The 24,056-nt window shown below is 40.3% G+C and overlaps 1 protein-coding gene and 2 pseudogenes across 1 annotated transcript in view; 1 reads left to right on the forward strand and 2 right to left on the reverse strand.

Moving 5' to 3' along the window:
• Positions 1–1,206: 1,206 nt before the first annotated feature.
• Positions 1,207–1,325, reverse strand: LOC134967056 (5S ribosomal RNA; annotated as a pseudogene).
• A 3,722-nt stretch (positions 1,326–5,047) lies between these two features.
• LOC134968161 (5S ribosomal RNA) lies at positions 5,048–5,165 on the forward strand (annotated as a pseudogene).
• Positions 5,166–12,068: 6,903 nt separating this feature from the next.
• The window catches only part of LOC134965131 (claudin-16-like), a 227,701-nt gene continuing 215,713 nt past the window's right edge, over positions 12,069–24,056 (reverse strand). The window contains exons 4-5 of the mRNA XM_063941660.1: positions 13,294–13,485; positions 12,069–12,160 (exon numbers count right to left, since the gene is read on the reverse strand). Coding sequence (XP_063797730.1) covers positions 12,069–12,160; positions 13,294–13,485 — 284 coding nt within the window. The remainder of the gene's footprint in view (positions 12,161–13,293; positions 13,486–24,056) is intronic.

Here is a 24,056-nt window from a genome sequence, read left to right on the forward strand (position 1 = left end):
CAATACAGCAAGTATAAAATTGCCAATAATATTAAATTAAAAGGTATTTATTAACGTACAGTTATACATAAAAGAAACATGTATAAAAAATGGGACAATAATAAAAGCACAGCTGAACTAAAAGCACTTAAATGATTGTATAAAAACTACAATAAGAACAAGTATTAAGGTTTTTTCCTTATCTTAATGAGGTAGGTAAAGGTTCCAACGCGTTTCGTCTCATAAGACTTCTTCAAGGGGTAGGGATACAATGGACCTGCAAGTCTATTTATAGCCAATATGGCTTGGTGGGAGGGTCCTAACTTCACAGGGAGTCATGTGATACAATTATTTAATAAATGCTTCCAATCTACTACATAGTGCAATCTAAGAGGTGTCAGGTTATTGGGAGCTGCTATTAAGTAAAAACGAGTGAGTTTTAAAGTTTTAAAAGGACTTAAAAGCATTGAAATCCGTCTCAAACATCATAATTGCGGCCCTTCCGCCACACTTCCCGTGACGGAAGACACGAATCGTCACTTCCGCCCCACTTCCGGTTGCGTCTGCGCATGCGCCCGTGGCGGCGCGATGTTGTTATATAGTCCTCAGTATATCCTCCTAATGTCTGTAATCCAGGGGGAAAAAAGAGAGTCTCTTATTTTGTTCTTTCCCGGTGGCCATATTTGGTAGGATTTTGTCCATAGGTTTTCAGGCTGCGGTGGCCATTTTCTAGTGTATCATGTGTGTCAATGCTCCGGTATCCATGGTGACCATTCCACATAGAAATAAAGATAAATTACATCAGAGGTGCATGATTCTCAGTTCAAATTCATATATTAGCAGCTTCAGATGAATAGTGAAATAATATATTATTAATCTCATAATAATATTTATTAAACGACAATCGACTTAAAAGGACTAATAAAAGGTGCAAGTGCTTATTCATATTATGTAAGTACTCAGAATTGTTTATGTACATAAAGTGACTCAGGATTATTTATTGTAAAAATAAAAATAAATATAAATAAAATGCTGAGATTCCCTTATCTTTATAAGGTGCTTGTGGATTAATAATTTAAGTAGTGGGTGTGTTAAATAAATAAGGTGTATATATCTACTGGTGCTTATATACCACGTGCTGTTTACTCATATTTCTAAGTATAGTGTATCAATTAAATTTATATTCTATAGAGTGTGTACCTTTCTCAGGCCACTATTAATTTACGTACTATACAGTACCTGATCTTCCCAGATGGCATCCCCTACTGGTACTGATCAGGCCCAACGCTGCTTGGCTTCCAAGATCAGACGTGTTTGGACATTTCCAACGTGGTGTGACTGTAACGACGTTGTGCCTTATGGATTCACACTCCAAACCTTGGGATACTTACTACAGTGTTTATTCTACTCTGAAATGGTGAACATTAGTAATTGTGAGCTGACACGAGGGGAGGGGGGAGGAAAGCTTGCACTTAGGAACGGAATGACGGGGCCGGGCGGGGTGAGATGAAGGGGATGGAATAGAAATAATGGGAGATAAATGAGGTTTTAATACTGTATTTATAAAAAGGGAGCGATCTCGTAATTGTCTTTGAATCCTTTTGGCTGTAATGTCTGTAATTGGAATATCCAAAACATCCCACGACGTGACAGTTTATTGGCGAGATCTCCTCCTCTCTCTCCCAATTTCACCAGTTCAATGGCTTTAAATGTCAAGGCTTCTGGATTGGAGTTATGTGTTGAGGTAAAATGTTTGGAGACAGCGTGGCTCTCCACTTTGTTCCTAATGTTCCTCACGTGTTCCTGTATCCTCAACTTCAGCGGTCTCTTTGTCTTCCCGATGTATTGTTTTCAACAGTCACATTCTAGGAGGTATATGACCGATTGAGTATTACAATTCATATATTCCTTAATTCTGTATTCCTTTTTCTTCTCCATGTCCATAAAGGTTTTCCTGTTGGGGTGTAGGTATCTACATACATTGCATCGCCCGCATTTGTAGGAGCACACACATTTGGGCCAGGTGTGGTCATTTTTTTGGTCAGTCCTCAACATACTTGGGGCTAAGATATCCTTAAGGTTCCGTGATTTTTTTAAAACTATTTCAGGATGAGGAGGGAGGATTTCCTTAAGAATAGGATCCATGAGCAGTATTCTCCAGTGGTTCCTAAATGATTCTCAGATAGATTTTTCGTGCTGGTTAAAAGTTGTTACAAAAGCCGTGGAATCTTTTGTTTTCTCCCTTGTTTTATATTCTAGCAATTTGGATCTTTCAACCAAATTGGTTCTGGTGATGGCTTCTTTCAAGATGGTATCTGGATATTCTTTTTGCTTGAATCTGCTATTATACAGCTCCAGCTGTGCTTGACAGTCCTCTGGTTTGCTGCAATTTCTTTTGATTCTACTAAATTGGGAAAATGGAATGTTATTCTTCCAACTCTTCAAATGATTGCTCTTGTAGTGGCGATAACTGTTAGTATCCACATGTTTAATATAATTTTTTGTGGTAATTCTTCCATTTTCTCCTGTGAGAATCAAGTCCAGGAACTCAATGTGCTCTTTGTTCACATTGGATGTAAAAGCAAGATTCATCTCATTGGTGCAAATGTGTTTAAAAAATTGGTTAAAACGTTCAATATCTCCATCCCAGATTATTAAAATGTCGTCAATATATCTCCAATAAAAAAGGTGGCTTTTAAAATACTGATGATCATATATAAAAGCTTTCTCCCAACATCCCATAAAAAGATTTGCGAAACTGGGCGCGAAAATAGTACCCATTGCAGTGCCGCACTGCTGCAGATAAAACTGATCCAGGAACTTAAAATAATTGTGATGAAGAATAAAAAGCATGATGTCACAAATGAAATTTTTATGGTTAGTTGTTAATGTGTCATCTTTATCCAAAAATTCCTTACAAGCTGTAACTCCCTTCTCATGTTCGATACATGTATAGAGTGATTGTATGTCTATTGTGACTCACATGTATGAATCCTTCCACTCAATATCCTTCAGAAGGCCCAGTACCGATGGGGTATCTTTGAGATATGATGGGAGATCCTTTACATAAGGTTTTAAAAAAACATCAGCGTATTCAGACAAATTAGAAGTAAGTGAGTCTATGCCCGCCACAATCGGTCTACCGGGCGGATTGTCCAAGCTTTTATGAATTTTGGGTAAAAAATAAAATATGAGGGTAGTGGGGTCTGATCTCATTAAGAATTCATACTCCTCCTTAGTAATAATTTCTGTTCTTAAACCGTACAATAAAAGTGTCCTCAATTCTTCAATGTAATCATCCTTTGGATCTTTAGTAAGCTTTTTATAAGACTCTCCATCTGATAATAGTATTTCTGCCTCCGCAATGTATTTGATCCGATCCATGATGACCAGCCCCCCCCCCCCCCTTGTCAGCTTGTTTTATAAATATCCCTTTATTTTTCTGTAGATTTTTCAGGGCCTCACTTTCTCTGTTGTTTAGATTCTTCTCTTTAATTTTCTCCTGGTCCATGTCACACAGGTCCTTTTTTACCAATTCGTAAAACATACTTATGTTGCTACCTTTGGACTCTAAAGGGTAGAATTTTGAGGTTGGTTTTAGGCCTGATTTGGGGCGGCTTTCATAATTCGCTATGACTGCATCCTCTTTTTTTAGGAAGTGTCTTTTCAGCGTTAATTTCCTGACAAATTTGTTCAGATCTATGAATGTATCAAACTTGTTAAGACCTCCTGTTGGTGCAAATGTTAGTCCTTTGTCTAAAAGGGATATTTCTGGTTCTCTTAAAACATGTTGGGAAAGGTTGAATATACCCTTTTCGCTCAGATTGGTTGTTATACTGTTCTTTTTTTGTGTTCCCTCCCTCCTGCTTCCTTGGGATCCTCTTCTTCTGTATACCTTCTTTTGAGGGGCGATGCATGATGTATGTCTTCCCTCATCATATTTCTTATGTTGTGCTTCGGTCTTGCACCCGTTCTTTGAGATAAAAAATCCTGGTCGCTATTTGAGCCATATCTCTGCAAGATTGAAAATCTGTTAGATGTCTTCAGACTACTGTTTGGAGTGTTTTTGTTGTTATTCTGTATCCCTACATGTTATATGTTTGTTTGTGTGTGTATTGTGTCTCCGTTTACCGGTAATAGGCAGTCACACTATATAATTTTACTGTCTTTGATTTTTATACCATTATCAACTCAATATCTTTTAAATAAGAAAACAATAAAAGAGCAAGACTTTTTGAAATAAAGCGTTTATATTTTTTACTTATTTTCCAAATAATCTTTTTTAATATTCTGGTTCTTTGCGCTGGGAAAAATTATTTGTATTCTGTATGGCGTTGGTCCTTGTAGTAATGGATTTCCAACTTCCTCTGTCTGTCCTTTGATTCAAATGTCCGTTGGAGTTGAACCTGCTCCAATTCTTTACTCTCCCTTGTTCGTAATCGTTCTTGTCCCTTAAAAACTTTTTTCTTTTCCTTTGATAACCTCTGCCTCAATATGCTCCATTTTCTTGTTCAATACTGTTTTGTTAATTTTGTAGTCATCCTTATCTTTGAAAGGTTCAAGCTCTCTCTCCTTCAGTTTAATATAAGTCTCTAGGGATGAGAGGGATTTTTTCTTTTCATCGATGAGGCGTTTCATTAAGTCTATGGAACAGGTGTGCAATATCTTGTCCCATTTTTCCATAAATGTTCCCTCCTGGTTGCCAAATGTAGGTTGTTTGAGTAGTCTTAGGCAGTCACGTCGCGAGATGTTTTGGATATTCCAATTACAGACATTACAGCCAAAAGGATTCAACGACTATTCAACGACAATTACGAGATCGCTCCCTTTTTATAAAATATGGTATTAAAACCTCATTTATCTCCCATTATTTCTATTCCATCCCCCTCACCTCACCCCGCCCGGCCCCGTCATTCCGTTCCTAAGTGCAAGCTTTCGTCCCCCCTTCCCCCCTCCCCCCCATCCCCCCGTGTCAGCTCACAATTACTAATAATCACCATTTCAGAGTAGAATAAACACTGTAGTAAGTATCCCAAGGTTTGGAGTGTGAATCCATAAGGCACAACGTCGTTACAGTCACACCACGCTGGAAATGTCCAAACGCATCTGATCTTGGAAGCCAAGCAGCGTTGGGCCTGATCAGTACCAGTGGGGGGACCATCTGGGAAGATCAGGTACTGTATAGTACGTAAATTAACAGTGGCCTGAGAAAGGTACACACTCTATAGAATATAAATTTAATTGATACACTATACTTAGATATATGAGTAAACAGCACGTGGTATATAAGCACCAGTAGATATATACACCATATTTATTTAACACACCCACTACTTAAATTATTAATGCACGAGCACCTTATAAAGATAAGGGAATCTCAGCATTTTATTTGTATTTATTTTTATTTTTATAATAAATAATCCTGAGTCACATTATGTACATAAACAAATCTGAGTCACTTACATAATATGAATAAGCACTTGCACCTTTTATTAGTCCTTTTAAGTCGATTGTCCTTTAATAAATATTATTATGAGATTAATAATATATTATTTCACTATTCATCTGAAGCTGCTAATATATGAATTTGAACTGAGACTCATGCACCTCTGATGTCATTTATCTTTATTTCTATGTGGAATGGTCACCATGGATACCGGAGCATTGACACACATGATACACTAGAAAATGGCCACCGCAGCCTGAAAACCTATGGACAAAATCCTACCAAATATGGCCACCGGGAAAGAACACAATTAGAGACTCTCTTTTCCCCCCCTGGATTACAGACATTAGGAGGATATACTGAGGACTATATAACAACATCGCGCCGCCGCAGGCGCATGGCAGACGCAACCGGAAGTGTGGCAGAAGTGCCGCAATTATGATGTTTGAGACGGATTTCAATGCTTTTAAGTCCTTTTAAAACTTTAAAACTCACTCGTTTTTACTTAATAGCAGCTCCCAATAACCTGACACCTCTTAGATTGCACTATGTAGTAGATTGGAAGCATTTATTAAATAATTGTATCACATGACTCCCTGTGAAGTTAGGACCTTACCACCAAGCCATATTGGCTATAAATAGACTTGCAGGTCCTTTGTATCTCTATCCCTTGAAGAAGTCTTATGAGACGAAACGCGTTGGAACCTTTACCTACCTCATTTAAGATAAGGAAAAAACCTTAATACTTGTTCTTATTGTAGTTTTTATATAATCATTTAAGTGCTTTTAGTTCAGCTGTGCTTTTATTATTGTCCCATTTTTTATACATGTTTCTTTTATGTATAACTGTACGTTAATAAATACCTTTTAATTTAATATTATTGGCAATTTTATACTTGCTGTATTGACACCGTGGTCGCTATATATCCCTCATTCCCCCTTTTTATTCCCAAATCCTATCCAGGGAATCACCATCCCTGTACATTTTTGAGGGATTCAGTTGATGCCCCAGTAGCAGCATAGGGGAGTGTCACATAAGCTTGCCGTTTATCCTTTTACAACATATCTGTTCTTATCACAAGTGGGGCAATATTAAACCTTGTTCCATAATTGTCTCTGGTGATAATTTTTTATTGCGGCCTGGTGGAGGGGTACACCCAACTAAATGTTGAGGAATACAGATCGTACTAGTAAAAGAAATGTTTGGTGCCAAAAAATATTTAATGAGAGTTTTACTGTTAACGAACCAACCCAATCTTGTGATTTAGATGATTTATTTTGGGGAATTGAGAGACTTCTCACAAAAGAGGTTAAAACATGGTGGGATGTTAAGGGCTAAGAGCATTACATATCAATGGACAGAGTTCCAAGGGGCCTAAGACTACTCAAACAACCTACATTTGGCAACCAGGAGGGAACATTTATGGAGAAATGGGACAATATATTGCACACCTGTTCCATAGACTTAATGAAACTCCTCATCGATGAAAAGAAAAAATCCCTCTCATCCCTAGAGACGGATATTAAACTGAAGGAGAGAGAGCTTGAACCTTTCAAAGATAAGGAGGACTGCAAAATTAACGAAACAGTATTGAACAAGAAAATGGAGCATATTGAGGCAGAGGTTATCAAAGGAAAAGAAAAAAGTTTTTAAGGGACAAGAACGATTACAAACAAGGGAGAGTAAAGAATTGGAGCAGGTTCAACTCCAACAGACATTTGAATCAAAGGACAGACAGAGGAAGTTGGAAATCTGTTACTACAAGGACCAACGCCATACAGAATAACAACAAAAACACTCCAAACAGTAGTCTGAAGACATCTAACAGATTTTCAATCTTGCAGAGATATGGCTCAAATAGCGACCAGGATTTTTTATCTCAAAGAACGGGTGCAAGACCGAAGCACAACATAAGAAATACGATGAGGGAAGACATACATCATGCATCGCCCCTCAAAAGAAGGTATGCAGAAGAAGAGGATCCCGAGGAGGCAGGAAACACAAAAAAAGAACAACCAATCCGAGCGAAAAAGGTATATTCAACCTTTCCCAACATGTTTTAACAGAACCAGAAATATCCCTTTTAGACAAAGGACTAACATTTGCACCAACAGAAGGTCTTAACAAGTTTGATACATTCATAGATCTGAACAAATTTGTCAGGATATTAACGCTGAAAAGACACTTCCTAAAAAAAGAGGATGCAGTCATAGCGAATTATGAAAGCCGCCCCAAATCAGGCCTAAAACCAACCTCAAAATTCTACCCTTTAGAGTCCAAAGGTAGCAACATAAGTATGTTTTTTTACGAATTGGTAAAAAAGGACCTGTGTGACATGGACCAGGAGAAAATTAAAGAGAAGAATCTAAACAACAGAGAAAGTGAGGCCCTGAAAAATCTACAGAAAAATAAAGGGATAATTATAAAACAAGCTGACAAAGAGGGAGAGGGGGGGCTGGTCATCATGGATTGGCTCTAATACATTGCGGGGGCAGAAATACTATTATCAGATGGAGAGTCTTATAAAAAGCTTGCTAAAGATCCGAAGGATGATTACATTGAAGAATTGAGGACACTTTTATTGCACGGTTTAAGAACAGAAATTATTACTAAGGAGGAGTATCAATTCTTAATGAGATCAGACCCCACTACCCCCATATTTTATTTTTTACCCAAAATTCATAAAAGCTTGGACAACTCGCCCGGTAGACCGATTGTGTCGGGCATAGACTCACTTACTTCTAATTTGTCTGAATACGCTGATGTTTTTTTAAAACCTTATGTAAAGGATCTCCCATCATATCTCAAAGATACTACATCGGTACTGGGCCTTGTGTAGGATATTGAGTGGAAGAATTCATACATGTGGGTCACAATAGACGTACAATCACTCTACACATGTATTGAACATGAGAAGGGAGTTACAGCTTGTAAGGAATTTTTGGATAAAGATGACACATTAACAACTAACCATAAAAAATTCATTTGTGACATCATGCGTTTTATTCTTCATCACAATTAGTTTAAGTTCCTGGATCAGATTTATCTGCAGCAGTGCGGCACAGCAATGGGTATTATTTTTGCGCACAGTTTCGCAAATCTTTGTATGGGATGTTGGGAGAAAGCTTATATATATGATCATCAGGATTTTAAAAGCCACCTAGTTTTTTATTGGAGATATATTGACAACATTTTAATAATCTGGGATGGAGATATTGAACGTTTTAACTAATTTTTTAAACACATTTGCACCAATGAGATGAATCTTGCTTTTACATCCAATGTGAACAAAGAGCACATCGAGTTCCTGGACTTGATTCTCACAGGAGAAAAGTGAAGAATTACCACAAAAAATTATATTAAACATGTGGATACTAACAGTTATCTCCACTACAAGAGCAATCATTTGAAGAGTTGGAAGAATAACATTCCATTTTCCCAAATTAGTAGAATCAAAAGAAATTGCAGCAAACCAGAGGACTGTCAAGCACAGCTGGAGCTGTATAATAGCAGATTCAAGCAAAAAGAATATCCAGATACCATCTTGAAAGAAGCCATCACCAGAACCAATTTGGTTGAAAGACCCAAATTGCTAGAATATAAAACAAGGGAGAAAACAAAAGATTCCACGGCTTTTGTAACAACTTTTAACCGGCACGAAAAATCCATCCGAGAATCATTTAGGAACCACTGGAGAATACTGCTCATGGATCCTATTCTTAAGGAAATCCTCCCTCCTCATCCTGAAATACCCCCATATTTTTGGCACCAGGACCAGGCGCAGAGCCCGGTGCTGGTTGTTAAAATACGGGGGATCCCCTGTCATCCCCCCCCCCCCCCCGCCGTATTTTTACAACCAGGACCGGCTCAAAGAGCCCGAGGCTGGTTATGCTTAGGAGGGGGGACCCCACGCATTTTTTTCTGAAATTTTAACCCATTCCCACCCCTTCCCACTGAAAAACATGCACTGATCTCTCCATATTACTTTAGTCAGTAAAAAAAAATATTCTTAAAAAAAATCTATTAAATAATACTTGTGGCTCATAAATAGACAAACCAAGTAGATAATCCCTTCTAATATAAATAGATATGCTATTAGCAATCAAAAAAACACCCAAAAAAATGTTTTTAAAATTTTTTATTAGATCACGACAGCAAAATGAGGCGGAATGAAATTGACGAAATGACTGTCGAAAAGCACTGTTGTCGAATCGACATTCTTCAATTGAATATACTTTTGTCGAAAAGCCGCATTTTTACCATTGCAGACATGTCGAATTTGACAAATGTCGGATTGCAAAAAGTCGAATCTGAAACGGCAGTTTTTTTTGTCGGAAAGTACTGTATTGCATTGTCGAATCCAATTCGACAGGTTTTTTTGTCAAAAATGCCCCGTTTTTCGACATTTGCGGCAATTCAACCGCAATTGCATATACCCCGTCTCTTCTGTTGAACCTGGAGCTTGCTACTGTGCATACTTCATATTGACTCAGAGTATGTGCAGAGTATGCATAACTATGTGCAGACTGCAGTGTATGCATAATTGTAAGTACTGCTGTACAGTCACATTACTGCTGAATAAACCTCCCCACTGGATAAGTGTCTCGGCTGTTTGTTGTCTCAGGTCACCCACTGGTTTGTACTATTATTCTGTCATACCACAGTCAGATGTACACACATATTTCAGCACCTTCGGTGGTGGTCCACTGCCCTTCAGTGAGTCTCATCATGGGTATGGTATAAAAGATAGACAGTGTCTAGTTAGACAATCAATAGATAGACACCATATGTTAGACAGACATTTTGTTGACAGGGTCAAAAGGTCGACATGAAAAAGGTAAACAACATGTTTTTTGCATTTTTGTGGTTTGTGTGGATAGTTTTGTCATCTGGGACCCCCAATTGTAGAAAGGCATACCCTCTCGGGGCTCGCTACGCTTCGGGCTTGGTGGCTCGCTGCGCTTGCCACAAGGTTTATAACCAACTCTATGCCGACATGGACAGAGAAGGTAGGAAATAGTTCAAAAACATGTTAAATAAAAAAAAACATTTGTCTATCTTTTTTTTGTCGACCATTTTCATGTCGACCTTTTGACCCTGTCGACATTTTGACCCTGTCTACCTTTTGTACTGTTTACCCTTTTCATGTCGACCTATTGACCATGTAACCTTCTGACCCTGTCGACCTAATGTCTGTCTAACATATGGGGTCTATCTATTGACTGTCTATGCACTGTCTATCTATCAACGGGATACCCTCATCACTGTGGCTGATTTTGCAAGGTTGGAAGCTACCCTCAAAACACATCGATAGTGGCCATCTTCTGACTGGGCTTTCTGACATTTGCTGATACAATTACCCACCAATTTAAATCAAATTATTGTCTGACATTGAGGAAAATTTGGGACCAGGTTGATAATGGTCATTTTTCAACCTACTTTTTCACCATAGCTGATAGTGATACTTTGGAGGCATAGCTGATAGTGATAATGGGCATATCCTACTAATAAGTCGATAGTAGACTTCTTCCAACTTTGGGCCTAATTCAGATTGCAGCAGCAAATTTGTTAGCTAATGGGCAAAACCATGTGCACTGCAGGGGGGGCAGATGTAACATGTGCAGAGAGAGTTAGATTTGGGTGTGGTGTGTTTAAACTGAAATCTAAATTGCAGTGTAAAAATAAAGAAGACAGTATTTACTCTGCACACAAACAAAATAACCCACCCAAATCTAACTCTCTCTGCACATGTTATATCTGCCCCACCTGCTGTGCACATGGGGCCTAATTCAGACCTGATCGCTGGCTAGGGTTTTTTTGCACTGCTGCGAACAGATAGTCGCGGCCCATAGGGGAGTGTATTATAGCTTTGCAGTGTGGGAACATGTGTAGCAGGGTTGTACGAACAGATCTTGTGCAGTCTCTGAGTAGCCCAGGACTTACTCAGCCGCTGCGAACACTTCAGCCTGTCTGGGACAGGAATTGACATCAGGAACCCTCCCTGCAAACGCATGGACATGCCTGCGTTTTTCCAACCACTCCCAAAAAACGGTCAGTTAGCAAACGGCTTCTTCCTGTTTATGCCCTTGCGGTCGCCTGTGCAAATGGATTCTTCACATAAACCTATCGATGAGCGGCAATTCGCTTTGTACCTGTGTGACGCACCTGCGCATTGCGGTGCATACGCAGTTCTGACCTGATCGCAGCGCTGCAAAAAATGCTAGTGAGCGATCAGGTCTGAATTACCCCCATGGTTTTGCCCATTAGCTAACAAATTTGCTGCTGCGATCAGGTCTGAATTAGGCCCTTTGTTTGTCACCAAAATAAAAAATACACCTTTAAGAATTAATGGAATTGTTTGACCCAATATTGGATTCGATGACAGTTTTTTTAAGCTACTTGAAAATCTTATAATAGTGATTAACTGTATTTGTTTTTCAATTTAAACCTTGTGGTTACTTTTTTCATATTCATAGAAACATAATTAAGTGCATGCATGGTTATCAGTGTGTTCCCATCACACTGGATGCAATATTACATTTCTTATTAACAAGTCTATATAAAAGAGAACTATACAAACAATAAATGATATATTTACACTATTTTACTTATACAGATCTAAAATGAAGATAATATCATCAGTCACACTCTAGAATCCATGGCATACATCTTCCCAGTAGCAGTTCTTCCATATTCATATACAAATTGCTGGTGTCTAGGGGAAGATCCCGTATCTAGAAGAACATAATACCACAGTAAATGAACATTTTACAGAATATATTTTTTTTACCTACAAATGTATTTATTATTTTTTAGTGGTCTCTCCACACAGAAAAAAAGAAGTGTAGTATTATTAATATTATTATTATCATCATCATCATCATCATCATCATCATCATTATTCTCTATGAATATATTATTTTGTGCATGTACTAAATATAATTCGTAGCTATAACATCTAACGGTCATATTTAGCAAAATTATTTTTACTAAAATAATGTGAAAATGGGTGTTTTCACAGATTATTTTAGTATTACCAGAATGTACTAAAGGGCAATTGAAGGAGAATTAGCAAAATTCTCTTTTCCAAGCCCTTAAATTCAGGTTTGGAGCAGAATTAGTAATGGGAAATGCGATCTGTGAAATTGCTAATTAAAGAATAAAAAAATAAAAAAATACTGGAGGGAGCCCTGTGATAATAATGCTATATTGAGCTATTGTTATCTGGGCTTCCCTCTGGTTCCCCTGAATTCATGTGATCAGCCATATGTGCATGATAACAAAAATAAAAGTAATACTTACCTGCACCCAGGAACTGTAGATCAGTGATCTGATGAGGGCAGCCAGTCATCAGATTGCTGTGCTCTTGCTGTGACCCCCAGTGCAGTAAAGTGATGCTAACATCTCACTTTATAGGACCAGGGGTCACAGCAGAGCACAGAATCTGATTACTAGCTGCCATCACAGATCACCAATCAGCGGTCCTAGTTGCAGGCAAGTGTAATCGGAGGGGGTTCGTGAGGGGGGAGTACCTGGAGGCATGGTGGGGGATGTTGCATGGGGGATTCCACATCAGAGCATTCGTATATACAATATCAGGGTATTTTCCACAAACAAACACCCTGAGAATTGCGGTAAGTGGATTCACATGGTCAGAGCTTTCTCACAAGCTCTGTCCCTGCATGTGATAATTGATGCATCCCTACAATGTATTCAATTATCACATTGCGGATTTGGTTGTATTTATCACATCCCATCCGCATCTGAGGTATGGATTGTGATATATATGTCCATAACTGAGAACATTTAAAGTAGTAATTGGTAAAATTGGATATTAGCTGGAATAACTTAGTGGTAGTCATATTACCTCTGAATATGTGCTGACAACATGTAAGAACAATAGACACCACAAAGCAGCCAGTAGAACCTGCCATTCCCAGCCAACAAGACCATCCAAACTCATAGTGAATTCCCAAGAACACATTCTGTAGTACCAGCGAGGTTCTCTCCACATAGACATCCACTGCATACCACACTGAGCCAATCATCCCAAGGATACCTACAATATACAGAAAGTTGGAAAATAATTGCTTGGGCAATGCAAAAAAACAAAACAAAGTGCTACAGTATATGAGCGGTAGTAACAACAGGAGCTATGGTCAAAGGGATCCATTTAACAATGATAACATATACTTTGGTAACACTATGATACTTATGAATATGCTGCTGGTATTTAATATATCTTACCAGTCTGCTGAGATCCAGTGCTATCCCCCTCCTCTATGGCATCATTTAATGGCTTGGTGAGTAATAAGCATGCAAGGTGTCCTTCTGAGCATGCGCAGTGTGCTTCAACCTAGCAGAGACTCAGCAAAGCTTCCAATGCTTCACTGAATGTGGAAAAGCTTTGCTGGGTCCCTACAGCCAGCAATGAAGACTGTTCCGCTAACACATCATAGATGGCATAAGTGGTACAGTCAGAAACAGAGAGCTGAGTTTACTGCTATATGCTAAATATTGAACAGCAAGTGATAATGGAGTTATGGCTCATTCTTAAATAGAGACCAAAGTGTGCTTTTCTAGTTCTGGTATTTTTTATATAATAATTTGTACATTGTATCCATGACATCAAGTGATATTTTGCTATTGATTCTGGCAATGGGTGTAGGGGCTATGGATTTCCAAAATCTTTTTGTCTATTTGTGACTTGGGGCTACGAATCCAATGATAGTTAACTTTTACAGGAGCAGAGGGTAAAGATGGTTGGTAATCCAATGAAATACTAATACAAATGTATAAGTAAATCTCAATACTTTTTGAAATTTGTCACATGATGCAATTGGAATGGGACTGTATAGGTAAACATACATTTACACAGCTAATATGCTTAGTGAAATAAATACCATACAGTAAGTGTAGGTGTGTCAATAGAATCACTGTAGGAGTCTTTCTGGGTTCAAATAATCCTACACTTTGGTTCATTTAATTCTCTTTTATTTTTGCAAAACTTTACATGATCACCATCTGCATAAAGGCAATAATAGTTTCCCATAACAAAGATGATGGGTTTTACACATCGTACCTGCTTCATCAGTTATGAAACTTCTAAATATTTAGGAATAGAAGTACCTAACCCAGAATGTAAGATCTACATAATACATGGTGTGGTGCTACAAGGACCATCTGTGACTGCTCATTTGTGTGAGCCAGTCAAACATTTCCCATATCACCACACATCATATTACTGGATGTGGATTTCATACCACTGCAGGTCACCTACTTGCATCCCTGAACACCATTTAGAAGTTTCTTATCTGAAGAAGCAGGCTGTGACCAGTGAAATGTTTTGAGGGCTTCTGTTTTCTGCCTTACAAATCAACAACAACAACAATAATAATAATAATAATAATAATAATAATTATAATTATTATTAAAATATATATTAGAAAGACAAAATACCAGACTGACATCAGTTTGCCAAAATAAAATCAAGACCCAAAGGCTGAAGGCAAGTAAAGTACTTCTAGTCATCAGGTAATAAACCTAATTTTGTGGTTTAAACACTCTTCACCAGATCGAAGATACAACCATTTACTAACCAATCTATTGGAGGTCTGCTTAAACGCTAGCAAACAGAATTGTTTCTGGTATGTATATTAGGCACCAATAAGGATGGACAGCATCTGCTTGGTTGATTTGGGCAACATAACCAGTTCTCCATTTTAGAAGCTTTAGTAAATTTACCCCAATGTGTCTACATAACAGTGTTCTGGATACACTGATTAAGGTTTCTATCTAAGCTATTCCGACTGGCATGTGTCAATGAAAATATCAATAGTGCTTTACATCATATGACATTCTACAGACAACATCATGTGACACCATGTTAAGCATTCTGCAAACAGTTTGTAGTAGAGATGAGCGGGTCCAGTCTTCAGAGAACTGGACCCACCCAAACTTTGGGATCCGAGTCCGCATCTGAGTCCGCCTTGGGGTTTCCTGCCTTACTCGGATCCCAAATTGAGGCAAAACTTCATTATCCCGCTGTCGGATTCTCGCGGGTTTTGGACTCTATAAAGGTCCCACTCCCTGGTGATCTGCGACACCTTCACTCCGTCCGTCTCAGTACTGTGTTGACTGACTGGCATGGGGCTGCTGTATCTGAAAGGAGTGCTCTGTCTGCTGTATCTGAAAGGAGTGCTCTGTCTGCTGTATCTGAAAGGAGTGCTCTTTCTGCTGTATCTGAAAGGAGTGCTCTTTCTGCTGTATCTGAAAGGAGTGCTCTTTCTGCTGTATCTGAAAGGAGTGCTCTTTCTGCTGTATCTGAAAGGAGTGCTCTTTCTGCTGTATCTGAAAGGAGTGCTCTGTCTGCTGTATCTGAAAGGAGTGCTCTGTCTGCTGTATCTGAAAGGAGTGCTCTTTCTGTTGTATCTGAAAGGAGTGCTCTGTCTGCTGTATCTGAAAGGAGTGCTCTGTCTGCTGTATCTGAAAGGAGTGCTCTTTCTGCTGTATCTGAAAGGAGTGCTCTTTCTGCTGTATTTGAAAGGAGTGCTCTGTCTGCTGTATCTGAAATGAGTGCTCTGTCTGCTGTATCTGAAAGGAGTGCTCTGTCTGCTGTATCTGAAAAGGAGTGCTCTGTCTGCTGTATCTGAAAAGGAGTGCTCTGTCTGCTGTATCTGAAAGGAGTGCTCCGTCTGCTGTATCTGAAAGGAGTGCTCCGTCTGCTGTATCTGAAAGGAGTGCTCCGTCTGCTGTATCTGAAAGGAGTGCTCTTTCTGCTGTATCTGAAAGGAGTGCTCCGTCTGCTGTATCTGAAAGGAGTGCTCCGTCTGCTGTATCTGAAAGGAGTGCTCCGTCTGCTGTATCTGAAAGGAGTGCTCCGTCTGCTGTATCTGAAAGGAGTGCTCTTTCTGCTGTATCTGAAAGGAGTGCTCTTTCTGCTGTATCTGAAAGGAGTGCTCTGTCTGCTGTATCTGAAAGGAGTGCTCTGTCTGCTGTATCTGAAAGGAGTGCTCTTTCTGCTGTATCTGAAAGGAGTGCTCTTTATGTTGTATCTGAAAGGAGTGCTCTGTCTGCTGTATCTGAAAGGAGTGCTCTGTCTGCTGTATCTGAAAGGAGTGCTCTGTCTGCTGTATCTGAAAGGAGTGCTCTGTCTGCTGTATATGAAAGGAGTGCTCTGTCTGCTGTATCTGAAAGGAGTGCTCTTTATGTTGTATCTGAAAGGAGTGCTCTGTATGCTGTATCTGAAAGGAGTGCTCTTTCTGCTGTATCTGAAAGGAGTGCTCTTTCTGCTGTATCTGAAAGGAGTGCTCTGTCTGCTGTATCTGAAAGGAGTGCTCTGTCTGCTGTATCTGAAAGGAGTGCTCTGTATGCTGTATCTGAAAGGAGTGCTCTTTCTGCTGTATCTGAAAGGAGTGCTCTTTCTGCTGTATCTGAAAGGAGTGCTCTTTCTGCTGTATCTGAAAGGAGTGCTCTGTCTGCTGTATCTGAAAGGAGTGCTCTGTCTGCTGTATCTGAAAGGAGTGCTCTGTCTGCTGTATCTGAAAGGAGTGCTCTTTCTGCTGTATCTGAAAGGAGTGCTCTGTCTGCTGTATCTGAAAGGAGTGCTCTGTCTGCTGTATCTGAAAGGAGTGCTCTGTCTGCTGTATCTGAAAGGAGTGCTCTTTCTGCTGTATCTGAAAGGAGTGCTCTGTCTGCTGTATCTGAAAGGAGTGCTCTGTCTTCTGTATCTGAAAGGAGTGCTCTGTCTGCTGTGTCTGAAAGGAGTGCTCTGTCTGCTGTATCTGAAAGGAGTGCTCTGTATGCTGTATCTGAAAGGAGTGCTCTTTCTGCTGTATCTGAAAGGAGTGCTCTTTCTGCTGTATCTGAAAGGAGTGCTCTTTCTGCTGTATCTGAAAGGAGTGCTCTGTCTGCTGTATCTGAAAGGAGTGCTCTGTCTGCTGTATCTGAAAGGAGTGCTCTGTCTGCTGTATCTGAAAGGAGTGCTCTTTCTGCTGTATCTGAAAGGAGTGCTCTGTCTGCTGTATCTGAAAGGAGTGCTCTGTCTGCTGTATCTGAAAGGAGTGCTCTGTCTGCTGTATCTGAAAGGAGTGCTCTTTCTGCTGTATCTGAAAGGAGTGCTCTGTCTGCTGTATCTGAAAGGAGTGCTCTGTCTTCTGTATCTGAAAGGAGTGCTCTGTCTGCTGTATCTGAAAGGAGTGCTCTGTCTGCTGTATCTGAAAGGAGTGCTCTTTCTGCTGTATCTGAAAGGAGTGCTCTTTCTGCTGTATCTGAAAGGAGTGCTCTTTCTGCTGTATCTGAAAGGAGTGCTCTTTCTGCTGTATCTGAAAGGAGTATCTGAAAGGAGTGCTCTTTCTGCTGTATCTGAAAGGAGTGCTCTGTCTGCTGTATATGAAAGGAGTGCTCTGTCTGCTGTATCTGAAAGGAGTGCTCTTTCTGCTGTATCTGAAAGGAGTGCTCTTTCTGCTGTATCTGAAAGGAGTGCTCTTTCTGCTGTATCTGAAAGGAGTGCTCTGTCTGCTGTATCTGAAAGGAGTGCTCTGTCTGCTGTATCTGAAAGGAGTGCTCTGTCTGCTGTATCTGAAAGGAGTGCTCTGTCTGCTGTATCGGAAAGGAGTGCTCTTTCTGCTGTATGAAAAGAAAAAAGCAAGTTCTATTGCACCAGGACTTATTCTGTTGAATAGGACTGTACCCCTATAATGGAATTCAATATATTCCCATCTAAATACATCTCAGGGGGTACTGCCTCAGACTATTGCTAAGAAAGTGATCAGACGTGCAAAGGCAGAAGCTGAGGAGAAAATGGCCCAGTCAGTAGATAAAGGGGGCAAAACTTTTTTTAAGTATATAAGTGAAAGGAGAAAATCAAATGGAGGAATAATAAGACTTAAGACTTAAGACAGAGAGTGGGCATTTGGTGGAGGGAGACAAGGCAATAGCAGATCACCTAAATAATTATTTTTGCTCAGTATTTACTACAGAAGAAGGGATGGGGCCACAGTTAAGTTGCAAGGACATTCATAAAAATAAGGTAGATGAAAATACATTTACAGAGGAGAAGGTCCTAACAGAACTTTCAAAACTAAAAGTGGATAAATCAATGGGACCAGATGGGATACACCCAAGGATACTCAAAGAGCTAAAAGATGTGCTGGTTACACCTTTAACAGAATTATTTAACCAGTCACTAAATACAGGTGCTATTCCAGAGGACTGGAAAAGAGCAAATGTAGTTCCACTGCACAAAAGTGGAAGCAAGGAAGAAGCAAGTAACTACAGACCAGTAAGCCTTACATCAGTAGTAGGGAAAGTAATGGAAAAACTATTAAAAGAAAGAGTAGTGGAATATCTTAAATCAAACAACTTACAGGATCCAAAACAGCATGGATTTACTGGTGGGAGATCATGCCAAACAAATCTTATTGACTTTTTTGACTCTGTGATGAAAATAATAGATCAAGGGGGAGCTGTAGATGTAGCATATCTAGACTTTAGTAAGGCATTTGACACTGTCCCACATCGCAGACTGCTAAATAAACTTGAAAGCCTGGGGGTGGATTATAAATCGGTTAAATGGATAAGAACCTGGTTGCAGGATAGGAAACAGACAGTCGTAGTTAATGGAGTGCAATCTATGGAGGGAAATGTTACCAGTGGAGTACCCCAGGGATCTGTACTTGGTCCAGTTCTCTTTAATATCTTTGTTGGTGACATTGCAGATGGTATTGAAGGGAAGATATGCCTTTTTGCATATGATACAAAGATATGCAACAGGGTAGACACACTGGGAGGGGTCAAACAAATGATTAATGACCTAGGTAGGCTTGAGAAATGGTCAAGAACGTGGCAACTACAGTTTAATGCTAAAAAATGCAAAATCATGCACTTGGGTCTCAAAAACCCAAAGGCTAAGTATAGTATCAAGGGTACTATAATGGAAACTACTGAGGAGGAAAGAGATTTAGGAGTCACTATTTCAAGAGACTTGAAGGCAGGAAAGCAATGCAACAAAGCAATGAGAAAGGCAAGTCAGATGCTTGGTTGCATAGGGAGAGGAATCAGTAGCAGGAAAAAAGAAGTGATAATGCCACTGTATAGGTCATTGGTACGGCCCCATCTGGAATACTGTGTCCAGTTCTGGAGACCCTATCTCCAGAAGGATATAAATACATTAGAGAGTGTACAAAGAAGGGCAACTAAAATGGTGCATGGCCTACATCACAAAACTTACCCGGAAAGGCTAAAAGATCTTAACATGTATAGTTTGGAGGAGAGAAGGGAAAGGGCGGACATGATAGAAACTTTCAAATATATCAAGGGTCTTAACAAAGTTCAGGAGGGAAACATTATTCAAAGGAAAATAAGTATTAGAACTCGAGGGCATACATTGAGACTGGAGGGGGGGAGGTTCAGGGGAAATTTAAGGAAAAATTACTTCACAGAAAGGGTAGTGGATAAGTGGAATAGCCTCCCATCAGAGGTGGTAGAGGCTAAGACTGTAGGGCAATTTAAACATGCTTGGGACAGGCATATGAATATCCTTACAAAAAAATAAGGTTAAAAAAGGGTTGAGATTGCCTAAAGGATAAAATAAAAAAGGGGCAGACTAGATGGGCCAAGTGGTTCTTATCTGCCGTCAAATTCTATGTTTCTATGTTTCTATTATATATTATATAAAGATAAGAAAGAAAGATGTCTGAGTCTGGCACACAAGGAAAAAGATTTCTTAAAATGTACCTTTTATTAATTCATATTAAAATTGTGAATGTTTGTAGAGAAAGGCAAACAGCGAAATATGGGTTAAAAATGTAAGAATTCTGCAAAAGTTTAAAGTTGGTGAATTAAAAAGCCTCTGCTGTGTACCTTTTAATGTGTCTTGCTTATTATTGTTTTGTTATTTTTTTTACCATCCAATAGCTGTTTTAAGGCCCATACACACGAGGCGACTTTGGCATAAAAATCGCTCATTTTGGCTGTTTTGAGCGATTTTGAGGTTGAAGTTGTCCATTATGTATGGCCCAGCGATGAACGATGGGTGATGATGCGCGCTCCCAGTAAATATATACATTGCTGGCACAGTCCAGCAATGTATACGTTACTGGCACCACTGCCCACCAATATATATGAATAAGCTAGTAACATATACATTGCTGGCCCAGCCCATTATGTAAATAACCTTTCTAATTAAAGATTTTCAGCAAAGTGTTTTGCCTCCTGAAAACCTCTTGCTCTTTGGGAAAATAGATCAGTGTGTGTGTATGCACTACTTTGGTGAAAGATATATCTTTCAGAGATGTTGTCTATAGGGGGGTACACATGGGGAGATGTGTGCTGAGCAATCTAGTGTGATATAGGGGGGTACAAATGGGGAGATGTGTGCTGAGCAATCTAGTGTAATATAGGGGGGTACACATGGGGAGATGTGTGCTGAGCAATCTAGCACAGACCACTCAGCACATCTCTTCCCCATCTCTCCCCCCGCTCAGCGCACAGTGTGATATAGGGGGGTACACGTGGGGAGATGTGTGCTGAGCAATCTAGTGTGATATAGGGGGGTACACATGGGGAGATGTGTGCTGAGCAATCTAGTGTGATATAGGGGGGTACACATGGGGAGATGTGTGCTGAGCAATCTAGCACAGACCACTCAGCACATCTCTTCCCCATCTCTTCCCCCGCTCAGTGCACAGTGTGATATAGGGGGGTACACGTGGGGAGATGTGTGCTGAGCAATCTAGCATAGACCGCTCAGTACACATCTCTTCCGCAACTCTCCCCCCGCTCAGCACACAGTGTGATATAGGGGGTACACATGGGGAGATGTGTGCTGAGCAATCTAGCACAGACCGCTCAGCACACATCTCTTCCCCATCTCTCCCCCCGCTCAGAGCACAGTGTGATATAGGGGGGTACACATGGGGAGATGTGTGCTGAGCAATCTAGTGTGATATAGGGGGGTACACATGGGGAGATGTGTGCTGAGCAATCTAGCACAGACCACTCAGCACATCTCTTCCCCATCTCTCCCCCCGCTCAGCACACAGTGTGATATAGGGGGGTACACATGGGGAGATGTGTGCTGAGCAATCTAGCACAGACCACTCAGCACACATCTCTTCCCCAGCTCTCCCCCTGCTCAGCGCATAGTGTGATATAGGGGGGTACACATGGGGAGATGTGTGCTGAGCAATCTAGCACAGACCACTCAGCACATCTCTTCCTCATCTCTCCCCCCGCTCAGCGCACAGTGTGATATAGGGGGGTACACATGGGGAGATGTGTGCTGAGCAATCTAGCACAGACCACTCAGCACATCTCTTCCCCATCTCTCCCCCCGCTCAGCGCACAGTGTGATATAGGGGGGTACACATGGGGAGATGTGTGCTGAGCAATCTAGCACAGACCACTCAGCACATCTCTTCCCCATCTCTCCTCCTGCTCAGCACACAGTGTGATATAGGGGGGTACACATGGGGAGATGTGTGCTGAGCAATCTAGCACAGACCACTCAGCACATCTCTTCCCCATCTCTCCCCCTGCTCAGCGCACAGTGTGATATAGGGGGGTACACATGGGGAGATGTGTGCTGAGCAATCTAGCATAGACCACTCAGCACATCTCTTCCCCATCTCTCCCCCCGCTCAGCACACAGTGCGGTATAGGGGGTACAAATGGGGAGATGTGTGCTGAGCAATCTAGCACAGACCGCTCAGCACACATCTCTCCCCTCGCTCAGCACACAGTTGTGAAATGAGCGATTTACTAGATTGTGGCAATCTAGTACTGGCGAAAGTGACGCACAGGGACGCACATCTCTATCGCTATGGGGCATACACACCAAGAGATCTGTACTTAATTTCTAAGCAATCTTGACAGATTGCTTAGATATTAGGCACGGATCTCTTTGTGTGTACCCCCCTGAAGTCTTTTGAAATGGAAATCTCCTAGTGTGTGTGGGCCTTTGGTATTATTGAGGAACCTTTAATGGAATGTCAATGTGTATTGTTGATTATTTGTATATCTATCATTTCCAATATGGTCATCAGAACACGTTAAGTGTTTTGAGTGATATCCCTTATTTTTTATACCGGAGATATACTATTGTAGCGTCATACGATTTTGAGATAACCCTCTAATCCAATCAAGGGTTGAGAGTGGTGAACATTATGTTGTATTGCACGTGGTGATATTTTAATAATCCCAAATATTGAAGCTTGCTCTCTATCTTGTATCCTTTTCTGTCTTTACCCAGTAAGGACTTTACACAGCTTAAAGTTTGTATTTTGCTGCATCTGATAATTTTAGGAAAAATATATATCTAAATAGACACTGGAATTTATATTTCAATATTTGTATGTCTGCTGAGAGTTCACACTTAGAGATTTCTCCCAGAGATATGTGCTGTGCGATCTAGCACAGATCGCTCAGCACACATCTCTGGACGCTGATGAGCGAGGGGGGGAAAAGATAACGCTCACTTCACCCAGCGGTAAAGTGAGCGATTTGACTAGATCTGGCATGCATGCTTCCACATCTAGAGCCAGTGATAGCGATCCGCGGCCCTGTCGCCGGCACCCCTGCACACGGAGCGATGTGTGCTTAATTTCTAAGCCATCCAGTCATATTGCTTAGAAATTGAGCAAAAATCTCTCCGTGTGTACTGCCCTTTACACTCTGGTACAATTTAGCAACTGTTGCTGTTTGTAAGAATGTTATTTGTATCAGATAGGTAATTCTCAATGTTACCACTTCATGCAGCTCTCAGACTGTGTGTTTATGTATGTGCAGTGAAAGTCATAATAACTATTTGCAGTATTGTGACATGTATCAACAGGTGTTAGGACGGACACTGGATACAAGCTTTCAACAACACATTTTGATTTTACCTCTAATTATTATACTGCATTGTTTATTTAATCCTATAAATGTTGGTTCACATATACTTGAGTCCTAATCATTCAATTGTCATAGGTCTCATCAGTGTAAAATCTCAGTATGTTAGCACTTCTTACATCACTTTATCCACAATGGGATTGATTTATCTATATTATAAATATATCCATTGAAAACCATTGTAATATATAAGTATACTTAGTACACAGGTAATAATCCTATCGTGAAGACAGTTGCTTCCCTGCTATCTTTGTATTTTATAGTGATATTGCTTTCCTGGCACAGTGACCACTCACTATTCCCGTGCCTGTAATGTGTTATGCATTGTGTCTAAACATACATTGCCTTTAGGCAGAACCATCAGCGAGCATCACACTGTACATTCATTAATTCTAAAGGACAATGGGCCTAATTCAGACCTGATCGTAGCAGCAAATTTGTTAGCAGTTGGGCAAAACCAAGGGGGCCATTCCGACCTGATCGCATGCTAGCTATTTTTTGCAGCGCTGCGATCAGGTCAAGACTTGGCAAAACTGTGCATGCAAATGCACCGCAATGCGCAGGCGCTTCGTACGGGTACAAAGTGGATTGATGCTGGGCAATGGATTTAACAAAGAATCCATTCACACAGCCGATCACAAGAAGATTGACAGGAAGGAGGCATTTATGGGTGTCAACTGACCGTTTTCAGGGAGTAGTTGGAAAAACGCAGGTGTGTCCAAGCGTTTGTAGGGTGGG

Source organism: Pseudophryne corroboree, chromosome 10, assembly GCF_028390025.1.
Source record: "Pseudophryne corroboree isolate aPseCor3 chromosome 10, aPseCor3.hap2, whole genome shotgun sequence".
Taxonomy (NCBI): Eukaryota; Metazoa; Chordata; class Amphibia; order Anura; family Myobatrachidae; genus Pseudophryne; species Pseudophryne corroboree.